We start from the raw sequence: 22,045 nt of genomic DNA, 5'->3' as shown, positions 1-22,045 counted from the left end.
ATTACCAATTTATTTACGATCAAAAAGTAAAGTAAAACTTTAATTAAAGTTAAATAAAAAAAAATGTTTACTAACCATGTAAAGCTTTGAGATAAGCTTTTCCAGCTGTTATCATCTGCCGGGCGCCTGGATTGAATTTATCCAGAATGTTCTGAAATAAATGAAATTAATTAACTACAATCTCATTTTGCAAAACTGAAGTTATGTCCTATTTCTTCGTGTGATACGTCGATATAAAATTACTCATACGTAAAAATAAATCGGTCTTTTGAGATACTAAGAAAAATTATAAGTAATTTTGCTGATTGTATTTACTATTTTTATAGTATTTGAGGATACAATACAAGGAAGAAAATAGAGACGAATATGTTATTGTTATTGATGTCGATATATTTCAGAAAGAAAAACAAACCTGTGTTTTTGTTATGAGACAGAAAGTCAGAGATAATATCAGTATCATATTATAAAAATGTTTTGTCGGAGTAATAGAGACATAATTAGTAAATTAAGTACACGTTGACAGTTAATATTTGCAAAAGAAAATGAGGACTTGGACGTAAATAGAGGTAGGTTTAGGAATGCGGCCCCTCAAGGATGCTGCTAGCAGCTAAGGCCTCGTTTGTAAGGTGCGGCCTAGCTGCGCAACGCGACATTCCATTGTATATGTACTTCTAGAGTTTTTCGGTACTCGTATACCACCGTAATATACTGAACTATTTAAAATTTTAAATTGAGTCATTTAATTATCTTATAATGTCAAGTTGATTATTACAACTTATTTTGACTTTCTTTATGATAAATTGCAAATAGACATCAATTTAATTAGTTCTTTAAACTTTCGTGAGATAATAATAATAATTATTTAAGAACGGCTTAACTCACGTGTGATCGTTCAGACCCGTCGGGGGTCCGAAACTAGTTGGTGCCGTCACCGGACGATCACACGTGAGTTAAGCCGTTCTTAAATAATTTATAATCAATTTAATTAAGTTAAGTTATGCCTTGTAGCTACTTAGTGGATATTATATCTTTTAATATATTTATCAACAGATTTGATTAATTTTAATGACTTCAATTTTTTAGTCAGATTATAAACTAACCTGTTGATTGTTTTATGGTGACATGTGTTTTATTTATTAAGTTTTTCGTTACGTACCTACGTTACGTTACGTACCTAATATAATTGTCCACGCATTCGTTTACCTAATACGACAACCTTTTTAGTATTCAAATAGCGACCGCATATTTTTAAACTTTATCTAAATTGCAAATTAGTCCTGTGTACTCTAAGACAACGTCTTTGACATTAATTACATTAGAACATCGTGTCAACTGAAATAATTATGGAGTAAACAGTTTTGTAAAGGAATATCATTAAGTCACTGTTTGTTTAACATAATATTTTTAAGTAATTTTTCTTTTCATAATGTTCTAGGCGAACGTGTGTGCATGTGAACATAACCGTGGGTTCTTACTGCCTAAATTTATTCATCTAAAAAAAAAGAAAGTCATATTTGTATGAGTGATTCTGCAGTTCGACAAACATCACAATATTATAAACGATATATAGAGAATAATTGACGCAAACATACGAAGGGTAAATGCAGGTAAAGATGCAATATCATGCAATAATATATTACCTCAAACTGTACCCCGCTGGGTTTATATTCCAAAAGAGTATAACAATGTCAAGGAAACGACGGCTGTGATTTATCACTCGGCCATTATTTAGGCAGAATTGTCGCGATATTTGATATTTACAGTGGTGAAACATATGTACAAAACCATATCTAGTCATCCCTCTCATTTTTTTACGAAGAAAAATGAGATAACAAATATTTTTTATGGTTAAGTCTCTTAAATACACAAAGACAATCATAAATACTTAAATAATATTCACCATTTATTTATTTTGAACTAGCAAAGCAATACTTTCCAGATTAGTTTGGGTAGATGGCGTTGATTTGTATGTACTGGCGATTGTAGTTTTAAAAACGATTCAGTAGTTATTTTAGTAAAACAGTTTCTATCATTTGTTTTACTACTTATTAGCAAAGATAAGGTGCAAAATTTAAAATTGCGATTGTGATTTGGATTTTAAAAGGAGATATTAAGGTGTATAATTATTGCTTTGAAAAAATATAATTTGTACTTCATTCAAAAAAATGTTTTGTTTTTTAAAACGTTCAAGACATTTCGTACAATTAATAAGAATATGCTAATGAATAAAATTGTATCCGCATTGTTTCTTTATCTATTTGTCTTAAGATAGACGTTGAAGGACAAATTAAGTAGGCACTTAATAATTTTATTAGGTTTAGATTGTTAATGAATGTAAATCCACCATATATTATCGCTCTAAAATTGAGTTGTTTATTAACTTAAGTTATATCTGCTTGGAAGTAATTGGGAAAGGCCTATGCCCAGCAGTGGGCAGATAAAGAATGATGATGTCTGCAAGAAAGGTGCCGATAACCTTACTTCTCATCATCCTATACCTTTAAATCCACTCATCCGTTTCATATATAAAGGTCGATCGTTAACATAACACAACTCTTATGGTTAATTTGGTTGTTTACACACAACTTTGGTTAGTTAATAGTTATTAGTTTAATTTATTATAGTAAATTAACTTGCTATCCCTGACTACCTTTTTTATTAATCCGGTAGAGTTTTAAGACATTAATTCACTCACGTGATGTACATCTATGTTAACACAGCAATGAAAATAATGACGTTTACAACTCTAGAACAAAATTGTCGACATAACACAGTCTGTATTATCTATCACATTCGTGAACCTAACGCCTCCCTTGTGAGCGTATTAGAGCACGTAAATGCCGCGCGCAAAATGGAAGTTCGCGTCAGATTCCATCGTCCTAATCCCCAGGTTATTGGCACATTACAAAAAGCCAATGCATTTTCCCTTTTACCCCAATATAGTTGGCTGGGCACGCGTGGGCCTCAACTACGTGCTAATGTGTTTTACGATCTGGCGAACTTAAATTTTGCTCCCGTATTTGTATTAGCGGCCATTGATATTTAGTTTATAGACGTTAACTTTTGAAAGGGACTTTTAGATTATTAAGTGATAATAATGAATTAAATTATTAAATATACAAATTAAAGTAGAAAAAAATAAAATTGACAATCTATATTATCATATTGTTTGGTGTTAGGACTGTTGAGGGTAGTCTCACAAATGTTAGGTGTTAGGACTGTTGGGGGTAGTCTCACAAATGTTAGGTGTTAGGACTGTCGAGGGTAGTCTCACAAAAGGGTTTATAAGGAAGCATGTGCTGCTGCTCGTGGCAGTCTCTTTCCATCCGTCATTGCGGAACGTCTGACATTTTTGTTTGTTTACGTTCGGTTTGAGTTTATCCTATTGCGAGGATTATTTAGAAGTAGAGTTAAATTCACTATTTCGCTGTTAATTTATTTCTTTTAAAATACTTTTGCATCGAATATCTAACAATATCATATTAAGAAATTAAAGTGAAAATTTAAAATATTGAAAGATATACTTGTAGTTTATTAATTTGGTGTCATAGCAAGAGATATTTAATTTCTAATTGATATTTTATGTTTGTTAAAAAAAGATTTTAAATCGACCAATAAAAATAACTGAGTCGTAGTGACTCATGAAAGTCAACGTTTAAAATGTGATAGAACACTTTTTATTACTTAATAGTTCATGTTCCAAACATTCATTTCATTTTCTCCGTATGATATCCACACTCGTTTCCCCAGGAGGATTGTCAAGATCAAAAAAGTTTACTTCTCGCAGCCCCCGGCTCTGTTTTATGGCACAATAACAGTGAGCCCGCAAATCAAATCACGTTCCTCGACAAATTTAGACGTTTGATACGGACTACATTCGTGACGTTAGAGTTTCGTAACACCCTATACATACGAATTCTACGTAACTTACATGTTAAACAATAAATTTTACTTATTTTAAAAATAGAATACCTATTTGAAGACTTCTTGTTGCAAGGATGTGATAAAATTACACTTTGATGTACATATTTATCATTGTTATGGCGTATACGACAAAATCAATAAAGTCTATGTAAATTTCTTGATTCTTGTTGACATTGTACACCGCTCAAAAGGGGTGGAAGTATAATTCTATTATTAACCGTCTAAAGTAAATTAAGTATGTCATCACTTAAAGATGTAAGGGCCATCGGCGTAACAACGTTTTAAATAAGTTACCCAGCCCCATCTTCGTCCGATCAATTCTCGACGATGACTAAAATATATGGAGCATCGTTGGTGTCAGGCTGGAAGCAATATTTCACCGGTTTCGAGCTCACATTTTAAAATAGGGAACACTCTGTGTCGTTGGTAGGCCGGTCGGTTATTGCTCGCGTCAGCCGCGTAAATCTTCAAGGGGTGTTTCGTACATAGAATACGGAAACTGAGGGTAAAAAGAAAAATAGATGCGCACTTATAAAAATTAAGTACGGAACGGAAGCTGGGGAATATGCTTGTAGAATTGAAAAAAGAAATTACTCGTTATAGTACTGATATTGCAGAGTACGTTAACAATCAGTTGTAAACCAATAAAGCCATTAAGTAATAATTTTTTTTAAGAATCTAATAATTTTATCGTGAATAATGTTTGCATCACTTACATTTTAGAAATAATAATTTATTAAGGCCTTTTGTTATTCTTATTTCGTAAACAAAATATTTTAAATACTTTAGAAATAAAGTTGACGAAATCAGTTTTAATATTCCTTACTTACTCAATAATAACAAAATAAGAAGTGACATGTCATATTCTAAAGTAACCGCTTCTAAAGTAATACAGGGGTTATCCTTTCCTCTTTATGTGTGGAGCACGTAGCGAACGACATTTGGTAGCAAATTGCCTCAGGCGGGCTTCATGACATTCCCTGCCTTTCCCTTTCTAACTCCACTCTTCCTAATGTTTTACGTACACGTACGACTCGTTTTTATCAACAAGTTATTATAATACTGTTGTTTAACACTTGTACCTAATACTAGCTACATAGATATATGTATATATATGTAATACTTTTTCTTTTGCTAAAAAAATCGAGATAAATGTTTACAAGAGCTGCATTGGAGAGACGAGATGTTTGCTAGGAACACTTGTTGCGACTTGCTGCAACAACTCTCCGGTGTTTACTCTGCAACTGCAAACTCTGTGGGGAATAAAACTACAACATACAGTTTTCTTTTTCTACAACATAAAGTATGCAATATTTATACTTGCTCTTAATCTATAAAACTTTTGTGCAAGTAACTGAAGTTGAAAGAATGAAATTATTAATCTCTTAGTGTGCGAATAGTAAATAATATGTAGCTTATTTTTAACTATTAAGGATAGCACAGCCAATATTGCAATCCTGTATTGATGGCCTAACAGAGTAAAAACTATAAAAGGCTTAAAATGTATTTTAATATCAAAAGAATAAAATAATACTAAGTTAAAGCAAACACTATTTTGTGTAATTGCATTGTATTAACTAAAAAAGTGCCCGAAATTTATTTTATAAAATCCATTTTATCATTTTTAATTAACCAACGTTCGAAAAGCGTCTCTTAAATCCCGATGAGCTCCAACTTTAGCAGACCGATAAAGTTCTTAAAGCAATCATGCCTTCCAATTTGTTACCGATTCAACAATGCATCTCTTAAATTGTTCGCCGGTACCAAAATAAAAAGAGTCACTTTAAGTTCGCTAAATGAAGTTGACTACAAAAGGCGGAGCGAGTCGGGATTCAAATGAGCGGGCGTCGCCGGCTCGACTTCGATCTGCACTTTCGAAAGTTTAATTTTTTACAAAAGTTCCCATCGGCGGGACTCTACAAATATGTAAAAGAGGAAGATTAAAATTCCTTGTTTGAATGTATAAGAAATTTCATTTTTCATCTTTATCTAAGGGACGGGTAGACAGGGTAAACATTAGCTCGAGTTTTTCTTTGAAAGGATTTTTATTTTGTATATTGTGTGCGTTTTTGTATACAGATATTTATTAGATGGGAGTTATCCATAGGCCAGACATGTTGTTATATAAATCTTCTTGCAATCAAATTGTCAAAGATCTGTTCGGCAGTTTGTAACAATTTAGTTTTTTGTGATGCATGTCAACAACGTTTCTGATATGATTAGCTAGTGAAGAAAAGTACAGTGGCGATTAGCATTTTACTAAAAATATGTGCTAAATTAATAGAACATTACTTTTGACTATTGATGTTGGATATTTAATTACAAGTATGATCCACAGTTTTCTGGTCATTGAATTGTGCTACGAAGTTAATAAAACAAAACCATACGTATATCGTTTATTACAATAATTTCTAGTATCGTATTCATGTGAGGCGCGTTTTAAAGATTAAATGTATTGTGTAGAATTAGTAATAGATGATTAACGCCGTTTAAAAATGATTCAAGCATATTTTAATAATCTGTTGCATTTAGCATCAAAACAAGGTCATGTCTATGAATAGAGTTAACATATGGTAGAGTATAGAGAACACGTATTGACGACTGGATGTATTGTTCGGCATTGTAACCTAAGCCATTCACTCTCGCCTATGACCACAATTAGAGCTCCTTCAAGGTTGGAATTCTTGTCTAAGCTTCATAACCAGTGATGTTTCCTATTGAACAGGTTTAATTATGTGTTCAAAGTCAACAACATTTTTATTTCTTTTTACACAATTTTTTTATTACTTCTTATGGTATTACAAATTCCTGATGTTACTGATTGATATGGTAAAGGAATGTTTATAAATTTTCCATTCCTAGTAAAGATAACAATCCTTCAATAATGGTTTAAAATGTTGAAACCGTTTAATACGACATCGGTTTAAACGACTTATTATTATGGCGACCAAACCCATTGATTTCGATTGAACACCATACTATATTTTGTTACGGCTGAGTATTGCCGGTCAGTTAAATGTCCTTATAAACAGTTTTGATTGAGCTATATAGTTCGGTTCACACCATCTGACCATATAAAAATAACAGGGTATTTGTTTTAAGATTTATTTACCCTAAAAAACATTATACAATAGCTTTAAACCAGGCATTCGCAACAATAATGGTACCACTAGCAAAAACTTATCTCAGATTAACTCTCGGTCATTACTCGTAACATTTCGTTGTGGTCCTAGTTAGCTAGCCATACTTTATGCGTCACACGCAGAAACTTAATTTTTATATTCATTTGGATGTCAAGAATCAGCTTTAACACTACTAAATCATATTTAACAAAGGTTGGTATAAAATTATTCTATTAAACTTAGAAAATATAGCTACTTATTTAACTATAATTTTATTCTCTATAGCGTCAGAAATTAAGCTAATAATAGTAACAACAAAGTGCTACAGTATAGATAAAAACAAAAGTGAAATTCACATAGAAAAAACTGGTTTTAAAATAAAAACATCTGACTGGTGTTATTTAATCACTTTCACTTTAGATAAGTAATCGAATACGGCAGCTGATGGCAAATTAGACCGGATTTTAAATATGTAATTAGTTGTAATATAGACAATTGTAATTATTTATCGCATGAATAGTATTCAGTTTTATTTGGTTGATAATTACTTATGGTGTATCTATCATTGAGTATCGTTTTATAAACTGGTATAAATAAGAATACATGTGATATTAAACTTTAAACTATAAATGCCTCTTCAGGGCAAACAGTGACTGCTCAGTCAAAAAAAATAGACTTTTCAGACGTATGAAATTAAAAGTACTAAATTATTATGAGGCTAATCGAACTGGGCAAGAAAATGGATTAATTTGTTGATTTGATCTATAAATTTACCTAAGAGTAATTTGGTAAAAAGTAGAAGATATAAATTTGTCTAATAATGATTATAATACTCTACTTATAATGTATATATTTGACTGTTAGGTATATAAAATGAGTATTAATTAATTCGTTTATTTTCCTAGAAGAAATCAGATTCGACCCATGGCCTCTACATTTAATGCACACTCTACTTTAGTTACCCAAGTCCAAATTGGTTCCATTTTAAATTGGTATGAATCACTTTTTATTCATGTTTTTTTGTACTTTAAATTATGCAGGATTCGATATAGGTTACGCACGAATGACTTACCGAGAACTAGCTGTTTAAAAAAAACTTAATAAGTAGCCTATGTGTTTTTTCAGATTATGCTCTACATCGGTGCCAAGTTTCATCAACATCCGTTGAGCCGAGCCGTTCCATACATACATCCATCCATCTAAACATTCGCATTTATAATATTAGTATATTCCGGGATAATTATCTATGAATCATATATCTAATTCTTTATACATTGAAAGATAGAGTGTTTTTATGTTTATAAAAGCAATCTGTTACGACTGCCGCATTCTGAGAACCAGGAATTGTGGCTTCATATCTTTGCATATTTTTTTATCCTATGCGCTAACATAATTATCGTATTAATGTTATTCGTTTGTTCAATTTTAATATTGGAATTTTTATAAAATTTAAAACTATTTCAAATTTGCCAAAAAAGTTAGGGTAAAAAAATTAATTTTTAGAGATAACAAACAAATAATTATTAAATTATATTTTATCAATTTTTTTAAAGATATCAACAATCATTTCATGAGAAATTTCTTACAATTAAAAAGTATTAAAGTGTGAAATAATCATCAAATTGAAATATTTTTACATTATATTTTATTATTTTTTTCCCTAAAAACAAATTTGAAGATTAGCATTCTTTGTTAAGAGTGATTTTGAGTACATTACAACGTACAAAGACTTTTTGTTCGAAAAAAAAATGACAAAGGGCAAACGGTGACTTTTACTTTGAAGAAAATTCTGTTTTGACATGAAACAAAACTAGAAATGTTGCATACTGATAATTTCATTAATTTTTCATGATAGTACTGAGGAATAATATCCGGAAAATTGCCGTATTCGTACGCTTCTTATCTACAAAAATATTCCTTAGTTTTTTACTTGGGATCATATGAGTTTCAATAATTAAACTATGGAATGACTTAAACGACCGATTTATTTCGAATGTAACATTATTTTTAAAATTACAATCAATGACACTTCACTTAACTACTTAAATAGTTAAGTTGCAATAATATTGCAAATCTATAAATAAAAGAATTAGTTAACAATAAATAAATTGTATGAGTGAGTATTGTTATCGTTTCTTAGAGCTTGTTTACCAACAAGTTACAAAATGTTAAAGATAGCTTCCATTAAAAAAAAAAACAGAATGTGCAGTTTAATAGTTATTAAGCAAATAGCGACAATATTTGCCCATTATTTAATATACATTCTGTTAAATTGGTAAAATTCGATTGTGCCTTATAAAAATATAATAAGTTAAAACAGTGAATACGCTGATCAAATGCGGTTTGTAATGAAACAGACAAAACGAGTTTCCCCGCGGCCGCTATAATTTGCGGCTTCATCGTGTATTCGGATTTTGTAAAGCTTTATCACATTCACCAATGTGTTTAAATAAAATTTGAACATTTCGATATCGTTTTGTTTATTTTAACTATCAAATAAACCATTGTTTTTAAATATTATAGAATTGTACTGTATGAAATTCACAATCTGTCGAAGGGGTCATTGTGATTCTATAAATCACACGCCACACCTTAAATTCCTAACAACTTTTACTGCATGATTTTTAAATGGTACTTAAATACAGTAGTAGGGTTAACTCTACAGTAATGGGCAAACTGTTTTTATAGCAAAGGTTTCTTTTTCACCATTGTATAGAATTTAAAAATATTATCATTCTTCAAAAAATATCTAGGTTTCTGAAGGAAAAAACATTGGCCTAGTTTTGCCAATTGAAAAAAAAAAAAACTATAGTAGAAATAACAGTTTTTCATATTTTTTATGTTGTTACAATGAACATAGTTTAAAATTAAAGGAACTTTAGAAACACTATACAAATGTAATAAATTTCCTGTAGTGTGAATCAGCTATACAACTCAATGCACGATTTAAGCTAAAGGTTTCGTGAACGTAACTTAACGTGACTAACTTAACCTTTTACTGCTTCAACTTGGTTCAGGTTTCGATTCTTAACCAGCTCATACAAATAACATTTGGATTATCGAATTTGTACAAAGATAAATTTAAGGTCTGTAATTTTTTATCTTTTAGTCATATGTGTATGTGTATATTTATCCCGATTTCTGTAGAAAATAAGATATTATAATAACATTTTAATTATATTTTGACTATTACTATGTTATATTTACATTTTTACGTGAATGTAAGAAATTAAAAAATAGACGACACTGTTCTTTTATCGGCAGAGAAGCCAACTAAGAGAATCTTTACAACCATGTCATGTCTTGAGTGGCTTTAGATCTTGATCGTGCGATTATATCAGTTTCAAGGAGCTTTGAGTAAATCACAGGCTTCACAGTAAAACATGTAAATGTAGGTAAACTGCACTTGCATCGTGAAATACACAATACACGGCTGTATGGAAACACTGCAGTCATGATTATAGCAACCTCATTCTTGTCATAGCTTACTAACCGTCGGTTGCTGAGACAAAAATCTCTGTATGAAACATATCGTCATTATTTTTGACAAAACAGATACAACAAAATATTTTAAACGGAGATTTTGGTTTCAAAAACCCACGGTATAGGATTCAATGCCCTTTTTTTTAATTAGGCTAGAATCAGGATAATTACCTCAGTTAAAGAAAACCTCTAAAATATGAATTTACCAAAAACAATTTTGATATTTAATCTTTCATTTTAGTCTATTTTTGCTTACGTAATTAAATACTGTTTCTAATTAAATTAAGTACTTAAAAATTGGGATAGTAGCGTGGAAGATAGTGTATGATTGTGTGAAGGCCTCAAGAAAGAAACCCTATCGATTTAAACTATCCCACAAATTAAATTAGTCGTTATTTAGCAACTAGTTCTTCTTTACAAACAGAGTATTGTTATTTCTTTATTTATTTAATGGATATCGTCTATAATACCTGTCTATAATATTTTACGTGACTCGAAAGAATCGACTTGGTTATATAATACTCAACGATGGAAAGTTTTATAGTAATTTAAGCCTTCACAACATAGACACAAGATATTAATTTGAATAATTTTGTAATTTATTTTTTATCATTGCTATAGATTTAATTAAAATGTTGATGTAAGCTTTCTTTTCCAACAAGTTTAATATAATTCGAAGTCAGTTTAAGAGGTGCGTTTCAAGAACAAAATGAATTCCGAGCCATGTCTAGGATTCTTACCATAATGAAATTCTTTAAATAACCCCTACCTTCCACTGAGAGGATTAAAATTCATGTAATTGCGCGTGCGATTTGTATTCAAGTCTTTTACCTTTACGGAGAATTTCGAGAACACGTTGAAATGAATAGACAAGCCTAATCTATTTTAGTATTAAGCTATTTAAAACTCCCTCTGGTTATAAACAATGATAATGAAGTGAAATAAATAAAGCTAATGAAAATAAAAATTACTAAATAATAGAATATGGTTTTTAATATAATTACTGTATTTGGAAAAGCATCCTGATTGTTGACTGATATTTAAACAAAAGCAAATGCGTGTTTTGGATTTTTAACAACGCCATCTATCGCGGATAATATTCGCTTGTCAAATTAGAAACCGTGTGTCCTGTAGATCGGTAGTTTATTTAAATTTGATGTTTACGGTGGGCCTTCGGTCGAGTAACTGTATCCCGGCTGTTAATCCGCCGGGGCACGTACGCTTTACAACCTGTCGTGCAAATATTTATCCACATCGGATTTACGTGTTAACCGCCCGGAATTGTAATCAGCTTTGATTGGGAACGCACCGATGCCATAGCGAGACTAATGACTGTATAGCTACATGTACTATGATTCTGTTTACGGTATTGGTCATAGACTGTATAATTTAGATGAAGCTTTGACCTAAACCAAACGATTTATGTTCATGACAGATAATTACGATCCGTGAGCATACATCTTCATGCATGCAGACAAAGATAAAGGAAATAAAGAGGAAAATTGAATAAGGTGCATGGCGGAATGAAGAGGTAGAGTATTGGTTTAAATAAAAACGAATAGAAGAAGATAACAAGTGGTCCACGAGCACTCATAACGCTCTCGGTTAACGTTCAGTTTTTGAAAAATAACAACAAACATAGAGAATGGCAGCGTGATAGAATGAACACAAAAAGTAAGCATAAATATGAATACTACAGGGTAGTGCAGAAAAAAGTTTTTTAACAATCTCTGACCTATAAAGATACTAATAAATTCTACGATAATTTAAAGAGAATTCTCATCGCTTTAGTAAATAACTAGCCAATGATTTGATTAGAAAGCGATCCGGGGCCGATCGTCGTGGGGACCATTAGCGATTCCCCATCGTAGATCGCAAACTTGTTCGTTTTTGTTTTAGTTAGGAATTCGTTGCGCGCTAACTTTTTCTCGGAGTTTGTCGTCGAGTCGACTACTACAGAACGCACCGCTATTCACATATTGGCTTCGGTCAGTAGGTATACAAAAGAGGCCTTTTTGAATGGACTATTCGTGTTACCTTCGACGAGAGAATAAGTAACATCGAGTTGTTTTGTGTAATTTAGATTTCGCGGCCAGTCTGCTTAGTTGGTTGTTACAATTAGAAAGTACAAAGAAGTTTTGTAAGAAGCCATTTCTGGCAACAAGTCATCGTGTCCAAAAAGAATTTTTCTTAGTTATTGTTTTATATTACGAATATTTATTAATTTATAACAGCATTAGATTTCGACCGAGACTTGAAATAAAAAAAACTTAATAGGTTGCCTATATGTTCTTCCAGACTATGTTTATCCGTTCTGGAGATACCTTCTAATAAAATCCATTCGTCCATTTAAACATTCGCATTTATAAATTAGTAAGATTTAGTTATTTATGTATTAATAAGTTTATTGCTCTTAACGTTGATTGTATCCAAAATAGAACACTAACCTTTTGCACTGACACATTCTTTGAATAGATGATCTTTAAGGTTGTTGCTTTTGCTTACCACTAACTTATTACAAGGCCTCATTTTACTGGTTAACAAACTAGTGTATGTTATTTATACGGTAGTCGAAGTAAAATGTAGATAAAAAATTAGGTGAATGTGCATTAAACGTCATGAGGAAACTGAAGCTATAATGCATGATGACGTAACTCTGACGTAACGTGTGCTCGAGTGATCTAGTATGTCTTATTTCTTCATACATACCTTCACAAGACTGCATACATTATGCTTCTAATGATACTAAAATAATGTAAGGTTGAAAAGTGATCTACAACATAAATCTAATATTTAAATGTACTGCATTTTTATATAAATTACACGAAAGAAAATTTTAGTCGTGGTCTTATTATTTAACATCAAAAGTATTTATGTATTATCCAATCGTTACTCAATTATTTGAAACCTGAAAAAAGGGTGAAAATTAGCCAGCATACAAATAAATTAATATACTCTTTTAATTAATTAACTTAATAAAGGCCTAAAAGTAAAGAAAGCATTTGAACTTTAAATCAACTTTAGTTCAACGAGACCTTTTATAATAATATCAATATTGTTACTGCATCAATTCGTTTAGTTTGCAAAGAGGACGGCAATGATCCGGACATAATGAGAAATACGTCGCCCCTTGTGTCCCGTCGAGTGTAATTAAGAAAATATTTCGTGTTGAGGAACTAATTTCCTTTCGTTGATGGCGAGGCGAGACGGTGCCGTGCTGCTTCAGAATGTAGCCAATTATGTAAGCGACAATCAAAGAAGATGTCAGAAAGGGAAAGATGTCTAACGTCATTATAAAGACATGCCGAGTAAGCGCCGTGTAATACCACGTTAACCTAGATATGATGCGTGTACTAGAAATTAGATACAAATTACAATAGTAAAGACAGAAGGTGGACAGCAGGAACCATCAAAAGGAAAGGTCCATCAGATGCAAAAAAGTCACTGACCAAAACAGCTTTGGAAAGACCATATAGTACGAGAGGTGGGAAGAGATTGGAACAAACAGGAAAAAGATAGGAACAGGTGGACAAGGTTGAAGGAGGCCTATATGCAGGAAGGGGTCCAAATTTTGATATAAAGGATAAATAAACAAACAAAAAAAAGTAAATGGCGAGTAAGAGTTGTTAAAGGTTGTACGAAGGATTTTACATTATAGATATTATTGAAATAAGTGAAATATTAAACTTATTAAAGATTAAGGATTCAACGTAGTTTCAATTGGTTCCGTGGAATTTTGAAAATGAATTTCTTTAATATTTTTTTTTAGAAAATATGATCCAAAGACGCGAATCAATATGAAATGAGATGAATGAAATTTTTATACCGTAACTTGAAAACTCTGACGCAAATTGTAAAAGAAGTGTTGAGTAATGTTGCATAACACTGTTCAGATACTCGTACATTAATTTAAACGAATGATGTGTAAAGAAAATATTTTTTTAATTGATCAAATCGTTAACATTAATTGCCAATGAAAACAACGCATATGTATTTAAATATACATTTAATACTGGCTATTATCGTACAATTATTTTTCGTATTAGACTCGTACATTTGTTACGCTTATCTGTGACAACCTTAACATCGCCCCCAGTCGCGGGGAAATAAGCATTAATGTAATTTGGGCAAATATGAAAACGGCTGCGTTTGCTCTTATTACTTCGGCGTCTCGTTGCCACGGACTGTGTCATCTTTGAGCGTGTTTGTATCATCTAATTTTTTTCTTATTTCTTATGTTTTCCTGATACGAGATCAAAGAATATGGTTTTTATTTTGTTTTTGTTACGATATTTTGATGGAATGTTTTAATTGAGATAATATTTTTTTTAATATCAGTTAGTGGAGGGAGTTAAATGCATATTTTAAAATAATTTAATAATATTTTTCCTCATATCAGAGGAAGTTTGAAAGTAGCGCCAGTTATCGAGAAATTGAGGAGCAGAAGGTTAGCGTGGTTTGGACATGTTATGCGGAGGGATGATAATCATATAAACAAAAAAGTAATGAGATTGAATGTGGATGGCTATAAAGGTAGAGGAAGACCAAAGAAAGTATGGATGGATTGTGTGAAAGAGGATATGCGTAAGAAGGGGGTAAATTTAGATATGACGGCTGATAGAGATGTATGGAGGAGTAGTGCATACTGTGCCGACCCTCCATAGGGATAAGGGCAGCTAGATGATGATATTTTTCCTCAATCAAATAAAGAGTCGGAAGGCTGACAAAATGTTTTGTTAACTGTAATAACTGAAATTATATATCAATGTTTTCTTGTCTATAACTCTAATAGAATAACAGGTATATAAGTGATATGTCCTCAATTGGCCAAAAAGAATTAAGCTAGCTAAGAAGCATGCGATTCAGTAATTCGTTCAATTATTCAAATGAATGTTAAAATCACAACGAAATTTAAATTTTAAAGCTTTAATTTGCAAAGTGAAAAAATAATTCTTATCTTAATATTTTCGAGATCTTTAAGTGTGAGGAACGGCCACATATTAACATAAGAATTTTTATTAACAGTAAATTCGCAATAGATTATTTTGATATATGATTATTGTATGGATTTTACAATAAAAGGTTGTCCAGCGACTATTAGCGACTTTAAAAAAATAACAAAAACCAAACGTGAAAACTCGAAAAAATATCCAATTTTGCCAACTAGAAACAAATTTACTACAGTTTGATAATTTTATTATTTTACCAAGTATTTTCACTATCTCCGGAATGACTTAACGGATCTTGATGAAATTTGGCACAGATATAGAACATAGTCTGGAAGAGCACATAGGACTACTTACTACTTTTTTTAACTCCGCGCGGATGGAGTCGCGGGCGAAAGCTAGTAACAAAATAATATTAGATCTATTAGTGGTCATTTTCATGATTGACTGAGTTGAAGTGATACATGTTTGAAAAGATCAAGTGAGCTGTAGGTTTAGTTAGTGGAGTGCCAATCACGTTCGGTAGTCACTTATAATTTTCTCAATGCCATAGTCTCAATAAACTGGCGTACATTCAGTATTACTAATGGTCGGTAACGCCTTCAGCGATTGCTAAACTAGTAAATATACACAATAGTTGTCTTTCTACTTTGTATTATTACTTTGTTAGTTGTAATATTTACGTCTTTGTTATTCTTGAAAATAATTAATGAGGTCATCTCTGTCAATACAGTCTTGAGAGGTCTTGATCATCATGTATTGGTGACCCGCTTCACAAGCTAACGGTTTCTACGACTTCCGAAATTAGCTGTTTGATATATTTGTATTTTAGTGCAAAATAGCTGTAGAGTTTGTTTGTACGCGCTAATATCTGGAAATACCATTTAGATTTGAACAAATAGAACTGTATCCCGTAACCATATTGTTAACATTATGCCAAAGGCTAATTAAAATTGCGTTACGATCAAAAGGAAGTTTTTTTTAATAGTGGTAGACGCCAGCATCAAGATCTGCTTCACAAACGGGTCGGCGCGCCCGGTGCATTACAAACACACAGAAGACAGGCGTCAAGTAGAAGTAATTCCGCGTTTCTTTTGACAAGTGGAATTTTCGGAGGCCTAATTTCTAAGGGAAGCACTCTTCCCATCCTTCCCGGGAAAGGGGATTTGGTGGAGGAGGGGACGCATAGGAAGGGGAAATATTATCTTTCTGTGCGTTTCTTCCTTATTGAAGGTAGGTAAGGCATCTGCAATTGCGGATAACTATATGCAGCGGTCGCTTTGCCATTTCAGCGAATTTAGGTGGCCGCCTGCTCATTTGCCACCTTACAATATGAAAAGGCAAGGAAGACAAACAGCAGAACAGCTTTGATAGTAATAAGAGGCGATAAAATTTAAGTCGTTTAAGTTTTTATACAATAAAGAATTAATAAACATAAATCAGTAGAATCTCCAGCTAATAAACCCATAAAAATGTGTTAACCCGGTTAAGAAGATAGTAAATTGTTAGTAATTGGCTTCATCAAACGCATAATCTCTGTGTGAGGCCTAAACATCAGGATTTTATGTTGATATGTTAATAACACAGAAACCACTTTTTTATCCCCCTCATTCGTAATTTTCCCATTATGCTATTATGAATTTGTATCCACAATAACTGATGTCCGCAACTTCTTCCGCGTGTAATTGAGTGTTTATTTTTTATAGAGTTATTAAGTTAAAAGCAAAAACAAATCTATCCCGCGGGAGCTGTGCCTTTTTCATGGATAAAGAAAAGCTTTCTTACTATTAATGTATTTTTGTGTCAAATGTTACACAAATCCTTTAAACTGTTCCGTAGTCACCTCGTAACAAACATCCAATAATTAATTTGGATGCTGAACATGCGAAGGTTTGGACCTTCGCATGTTCAGAACAGTAAGAAGTAAAATTGTTCGTGTCCTTTCATCAGACGAGTATTTATCTAGCGATGTAATAAAGCTTGGAAAATGTTTACGTTTAAATGCAAATCTCGTTTTAGTCTCGGTTAAAATTTTGTCGTCAACAAAATATCATCTCATTGCGTCGTGAGCTCTTTTTGTAGATTCAGCGGCGGCACTCGGCAGTGGCCTAATAACTGTCATCCAGATTTAATATCACATCTTCCATTTTGTACGGGTTCTAACCAAGAGGCAATTTCCTTTCTTAAATTGTATTTGGGAGAATACTCGCAAACTAAATACATATGGAACCTTTACCACAATTTTTATATAGCTTTTTTTGTCAATATTAGCTATGAATTAAGCAGCCTTATGTTAAAAAGATTTTTTATTTTTGAAAAAAAAATCATTTTGAAGTTAAAAAGTCATTATAATCTAAGCCAAATGCCAAATGTGTCGTAAAATATTTTTTTAAGTCTTTTATCAAAAATATGAATAATAGTTAAATCAGCGCCAGGCTTTTACTTTCTCGTTAATAAAGACAACCTGTTATTTTTTGTAATTAGGGTAAAAGGCTTTTAAAAAGGGACATTTTTATAACTCCTTTTTCTTTTTCCAAAAAGTCAGATTGCGATAGCTACTGTTTTATGTCGTCCCGCGACTGAAAATGGCGTTTATAATTTTCAATGAAAAGAGGATTTGGAATTTAAAAAATCGAAATAGATAAAAAATACTTTTTCGCTTCGAGAAAACTTTAATACTAGCGCTGTTATCGAACGACTGAGTCGCTTCATATGCCAAGTGTGTTCGAAATAGCTTCCGTAATGCTCAGTTTTGGAGATCGCATCAAATCTAGTTCCAGCTTAAGTAAGGAAATTCAATTGAAACTATTACTATTAGATCATATTTAGTCTAATTCTAGATTCTAATAACACGATAAGAGATTTCTAAAAAACCCTTTGACAGAAACTTAATTGCAATAAACGTTTAAAAGATCATCACGTTCAAATTTTATTTTTAAATAAAAACTACATTTAAATCCATTATTATTTTTAACACTGTAAAATCGAACAAGTATTTTTTTTGTTAAATCAATCAAAAATACAGTATAATATTATATCGAATACTTCATTTGATCAATATTCTTTCACAAAAGCGAGAAACAAAAGCTAGTCACAAAAAAAACGACCTGATGTCCTTTAAATAAGTTCCCATCAGTTACGCCGGCTGCGACCGTTTGGGCCAACAAATCGGTCGCGTTATGAAAGCTGTCAGTCGTTACCGGACCTTGTTTCCTGAACTCAAGTTTTAAGTGAGAATATATGTTGACATAGTTTTTGTTCTATACAGAAATAACAGTAAAATAAGATTTTAATAATTACTAAAAAAAACTGACGAATTATCCACTAATTCTACTCATACTAAATCGCATAAAGAACGTTTTAGGTATTAATAAATAATCTAGTAATAATAGTTGGAATATTAGGAATATCTAGTTAAAAACTTTTATGCATTATATGTTTTATTTTGAATCCATTTTTTAATAGACAGCTATAACGCTTTCTGTTTCGCAATTTTTTTTATATTTAGAATTGTATATGATTTCGAAACACTGATTAATATACAAATACGACATCCGGGAAGATAACTTTCTCGTTTAATTTAACACTATGTTATCTAACACCTTTGACGGCATATAAATAATGTGAAATATTCAATGATTTTATCGACTTTCACATCAAAATGTGCTTAATACGTTTTTATATTCGATATACTTGTGCCTGTATTGATCACTCCAACTGATAGATAATACCAATTAAAAGTTTTCGACACCTAATAGACTATTTGTACAATTCCGAGTACATTCATAAATAGTTTTAAATAATAAATAGTATTGACGTGTGATAACAACAGAATAGGATACTCGTTTAGCCAATGGATGATGATAAAATTGTGCAATAACATACATACGTATTGTATTCACTTTCACCCTCTTTAAGAAAACAATAGATGCTTAAGCACGTTTATAACAATTTAAAGCAAGATTTAAATATATCATATGTGTACACCAAGTATATTACAAAGGTACGTTAGCTTGACGTAGAATATAGTAAATATTCAACTAAATTGCGCATTGAACATGTTAGGTGAATAAAGGTAAGCTCGGGTGCCCCTTATATGGTCCCTATAGGTCCAGAACTTGGCCATTCTTATTCAAATGAGTGCGGACAGAGTCCCTTGAGGACCGTACTGCACTGAGATTCAGTAAGCTTCCACTATCTGCTGCAGTTGCTATAATTTTATGAAGCTACGAGTACATTTTATCGATGCCATTTTTATCGATCTCTGCTTGAAAAGATTTCAAAAATAAGTTATATAATATAACTTATGATAACAAAAAATTTAGTCTAAATATGTTTACATTATAACGAATTAGTGGAATGTTTCGCAAGATAGCATATTTACTTTTTAAACTTTGTATTACAATAGTAATCAATATATTATTTCGGTATTATGTTGCGTACTAATGGAGAAATATTTTTTTAAACCAATCTAAGAATTTTTAAGTTAAATTGTAATACCAAAATACGAGTCAAGACGATTCAAGCTTACGAGGGTCAACTCATAACTCACTTATAAATGCAATCTATACTTCTGGCACAGTTTTTTTTAGATGGTTTTTTGTTTTGTGCCACTAATTTTGTATCATTGTCCGTACTAGACACGTCGGCACCTTATTCACGCACGAAGTATAATTCACTCAACGTTCGTGATACATTCTAACTGACAATACATGCAAAACATCCGGGTATTGGTTACTTAGCTCCATATAGTGTAGGATATAAACGAGGAGATAACCAAAAGAATGTATAACCAGTCCTGCTCCAAAATAAAAATTATTACACATATTTATTATTAATTGCTTCGAAGCTAAAATAGTAAAAGAAGCATCCAATGAACACATTTAATATCTTTACTTCTAAGTCACTTTTATGTTTGTATTTTAGGAAGAAGTTCGTCTGTTTGTCTTTCTTTCTTTTTATCATTTAATATTCGTCTGTTCTGCCTGTTTTTTCATTACTTTAAAAAAATGCATCTAAAACTCTACAATCCAGCAAAGGAAATCACGCAATACTCCACACGAGCGTCTAGGAACAAACAAACGCGATTTTACGACGAAAATTTACATTAGGCTGGTTTAATGTCGCGGAGCAATCTCATTCTGGAGAGAAAACTGGGTAACGTGCAGCCAGTGAACTTTGACCTATCAAACAAGGGGTAGCTCTTAATTTATCCGAAGTGCGACAGGTCGGTGGATGATGGTTTCATTGCGTCAGTTACGATGCGTCGGCCGATATCGTAAGGGAGACAAATGCGCCGCATATCTCTAAGCTGTGTTACGTATTCAGCCTTGGCATTCTTATTTTCGTAATAATTTGTGAATGGGTGTGAGATAATTATACAAGGCGTTTAAAATTCAGTTTCGGTACGCTTATTACGACAGGCACGATTGTTGCTTTACCTGTATGTAGAAAAATTTTTAGGTATGAAGTTTTTGCACGTTTGTCTAGTTTTTGCAATTGTTTTTTTTCGTAACTTAATTAATAGTCTTAAAATAAAACGTTAGTAGCGTGGCATCCGTCTTACGATTAACAGTTTTTTTTTATTCTAAGAAAATTTTGTGGCATAATCTATGCGTGTTTTGATGGCTTTTTGTAGTCGTATTTAAATGCCTATTAGTGGAAAAAAATTCAAATATTTGAGAGCGATTCTTGAAAAAAATATCTCTTGCTAAATTAAAAAAATGGTCGACATCTTAAATAGACTTGAAGATAAAGTAGGCAGTTAATTACTCTTGTCAGCAAAAAACATTTTAATAGCTCAAAGGTTTATGAACAAGGTAAACATACCTCTTTGATGAAAGTTTTCTTCTTTATTACCTGTGGCAGCTATTAAACTAGTAATCAAATTGGAAGGTTTTATTGTTCAGTGGGTTCTAATAAAGCTACGGTGTCTAGAGTAATAAACATTACAAAACAACAAGCCTTAAGTCTATAAAATTGAAATGACTCAGGGGAGTAAATTTGACGAATAAGTTACAATATTTCGACGGATATTAAAATAAAACTGTGATGTATAATTTCCACACTCATTATCATTCGTAATTGTTCTATTTTATCCCTAATGGTACAAATATCCTTGAATATACAATGTTTATCGTTGAAATTGTTCATGTGACTTAAAATATCTCTATAATCTTTATAATCTTGATATCTAGTAAAGTCTCTAGACATTTTTAAAATATAATAAGCAATAGAAAGAGCAGGTAACAATTATATAACGCAAAACGTAGTAGAGTCGGAGACTTTAATTTCCTACCCATTACGCTAAAATGGCATTTTACGTTCACAATGAATTAGATCAAAATCTTATTACAACAACATATCACACGCGCTAAATTATTACTCTTTTCGTGACAGATTTTTGTACGGTATTACATTCTAAATGGGTAACGAATTTAATTCTTTGCCGTATATTGTTTATACTCATATCTATTTCATTACATCGGTCTCCAAGCTGAACTAATTCCAGTTTATCTCGTAATTCAGCGGCGACGTAATTGCGCTCCGTAGGCGAAATCTCCTAATTTT

At 31.8% G+C, this 22,045-nt stretch overlaps 1 protein-coding gene across 3 annotated transcripts in view; it reads right to left on the bottom strand.

The window, feature by feature from the left end:
• Positions 1–22,045, bottom strand: part of LOC106710152 — a 125,364-nt gene that overhangs the window by 9,016 nt on the left and 94,303 nt on the right. For all 3 annotated transcript variants that reach the window (XM_014502141.2, XM_014502143.2, XM_014502142.2), the window contains one exon: positions 76–151. In XM_014502141.2, coding sequence (XP_014357627.2) covers positions 76–151 — 76 coding nt within the window. The remainder of the gene's footprint in view (positions 1–75; positions 152–22,045) is intronic.

The sequence above is a fragment of the Papilio machaon genome, chromosome 10 (genome assembly GCF_912999745.1).
Source record: "Papilio machaon chromosome 10, ilPapMach1.1, whole genome shotgun sequence".
Classification (NCBI taxonomy): domain Eukaryota; kingdom Metazoa; phylum Arthropoda; class Insecta; order Lepidoptera; family Papilionidae; genus Papilio; species Papilio machaon.
This window is presented reverse-complemented; position numbering and strand designations above follow the sequence as displayed.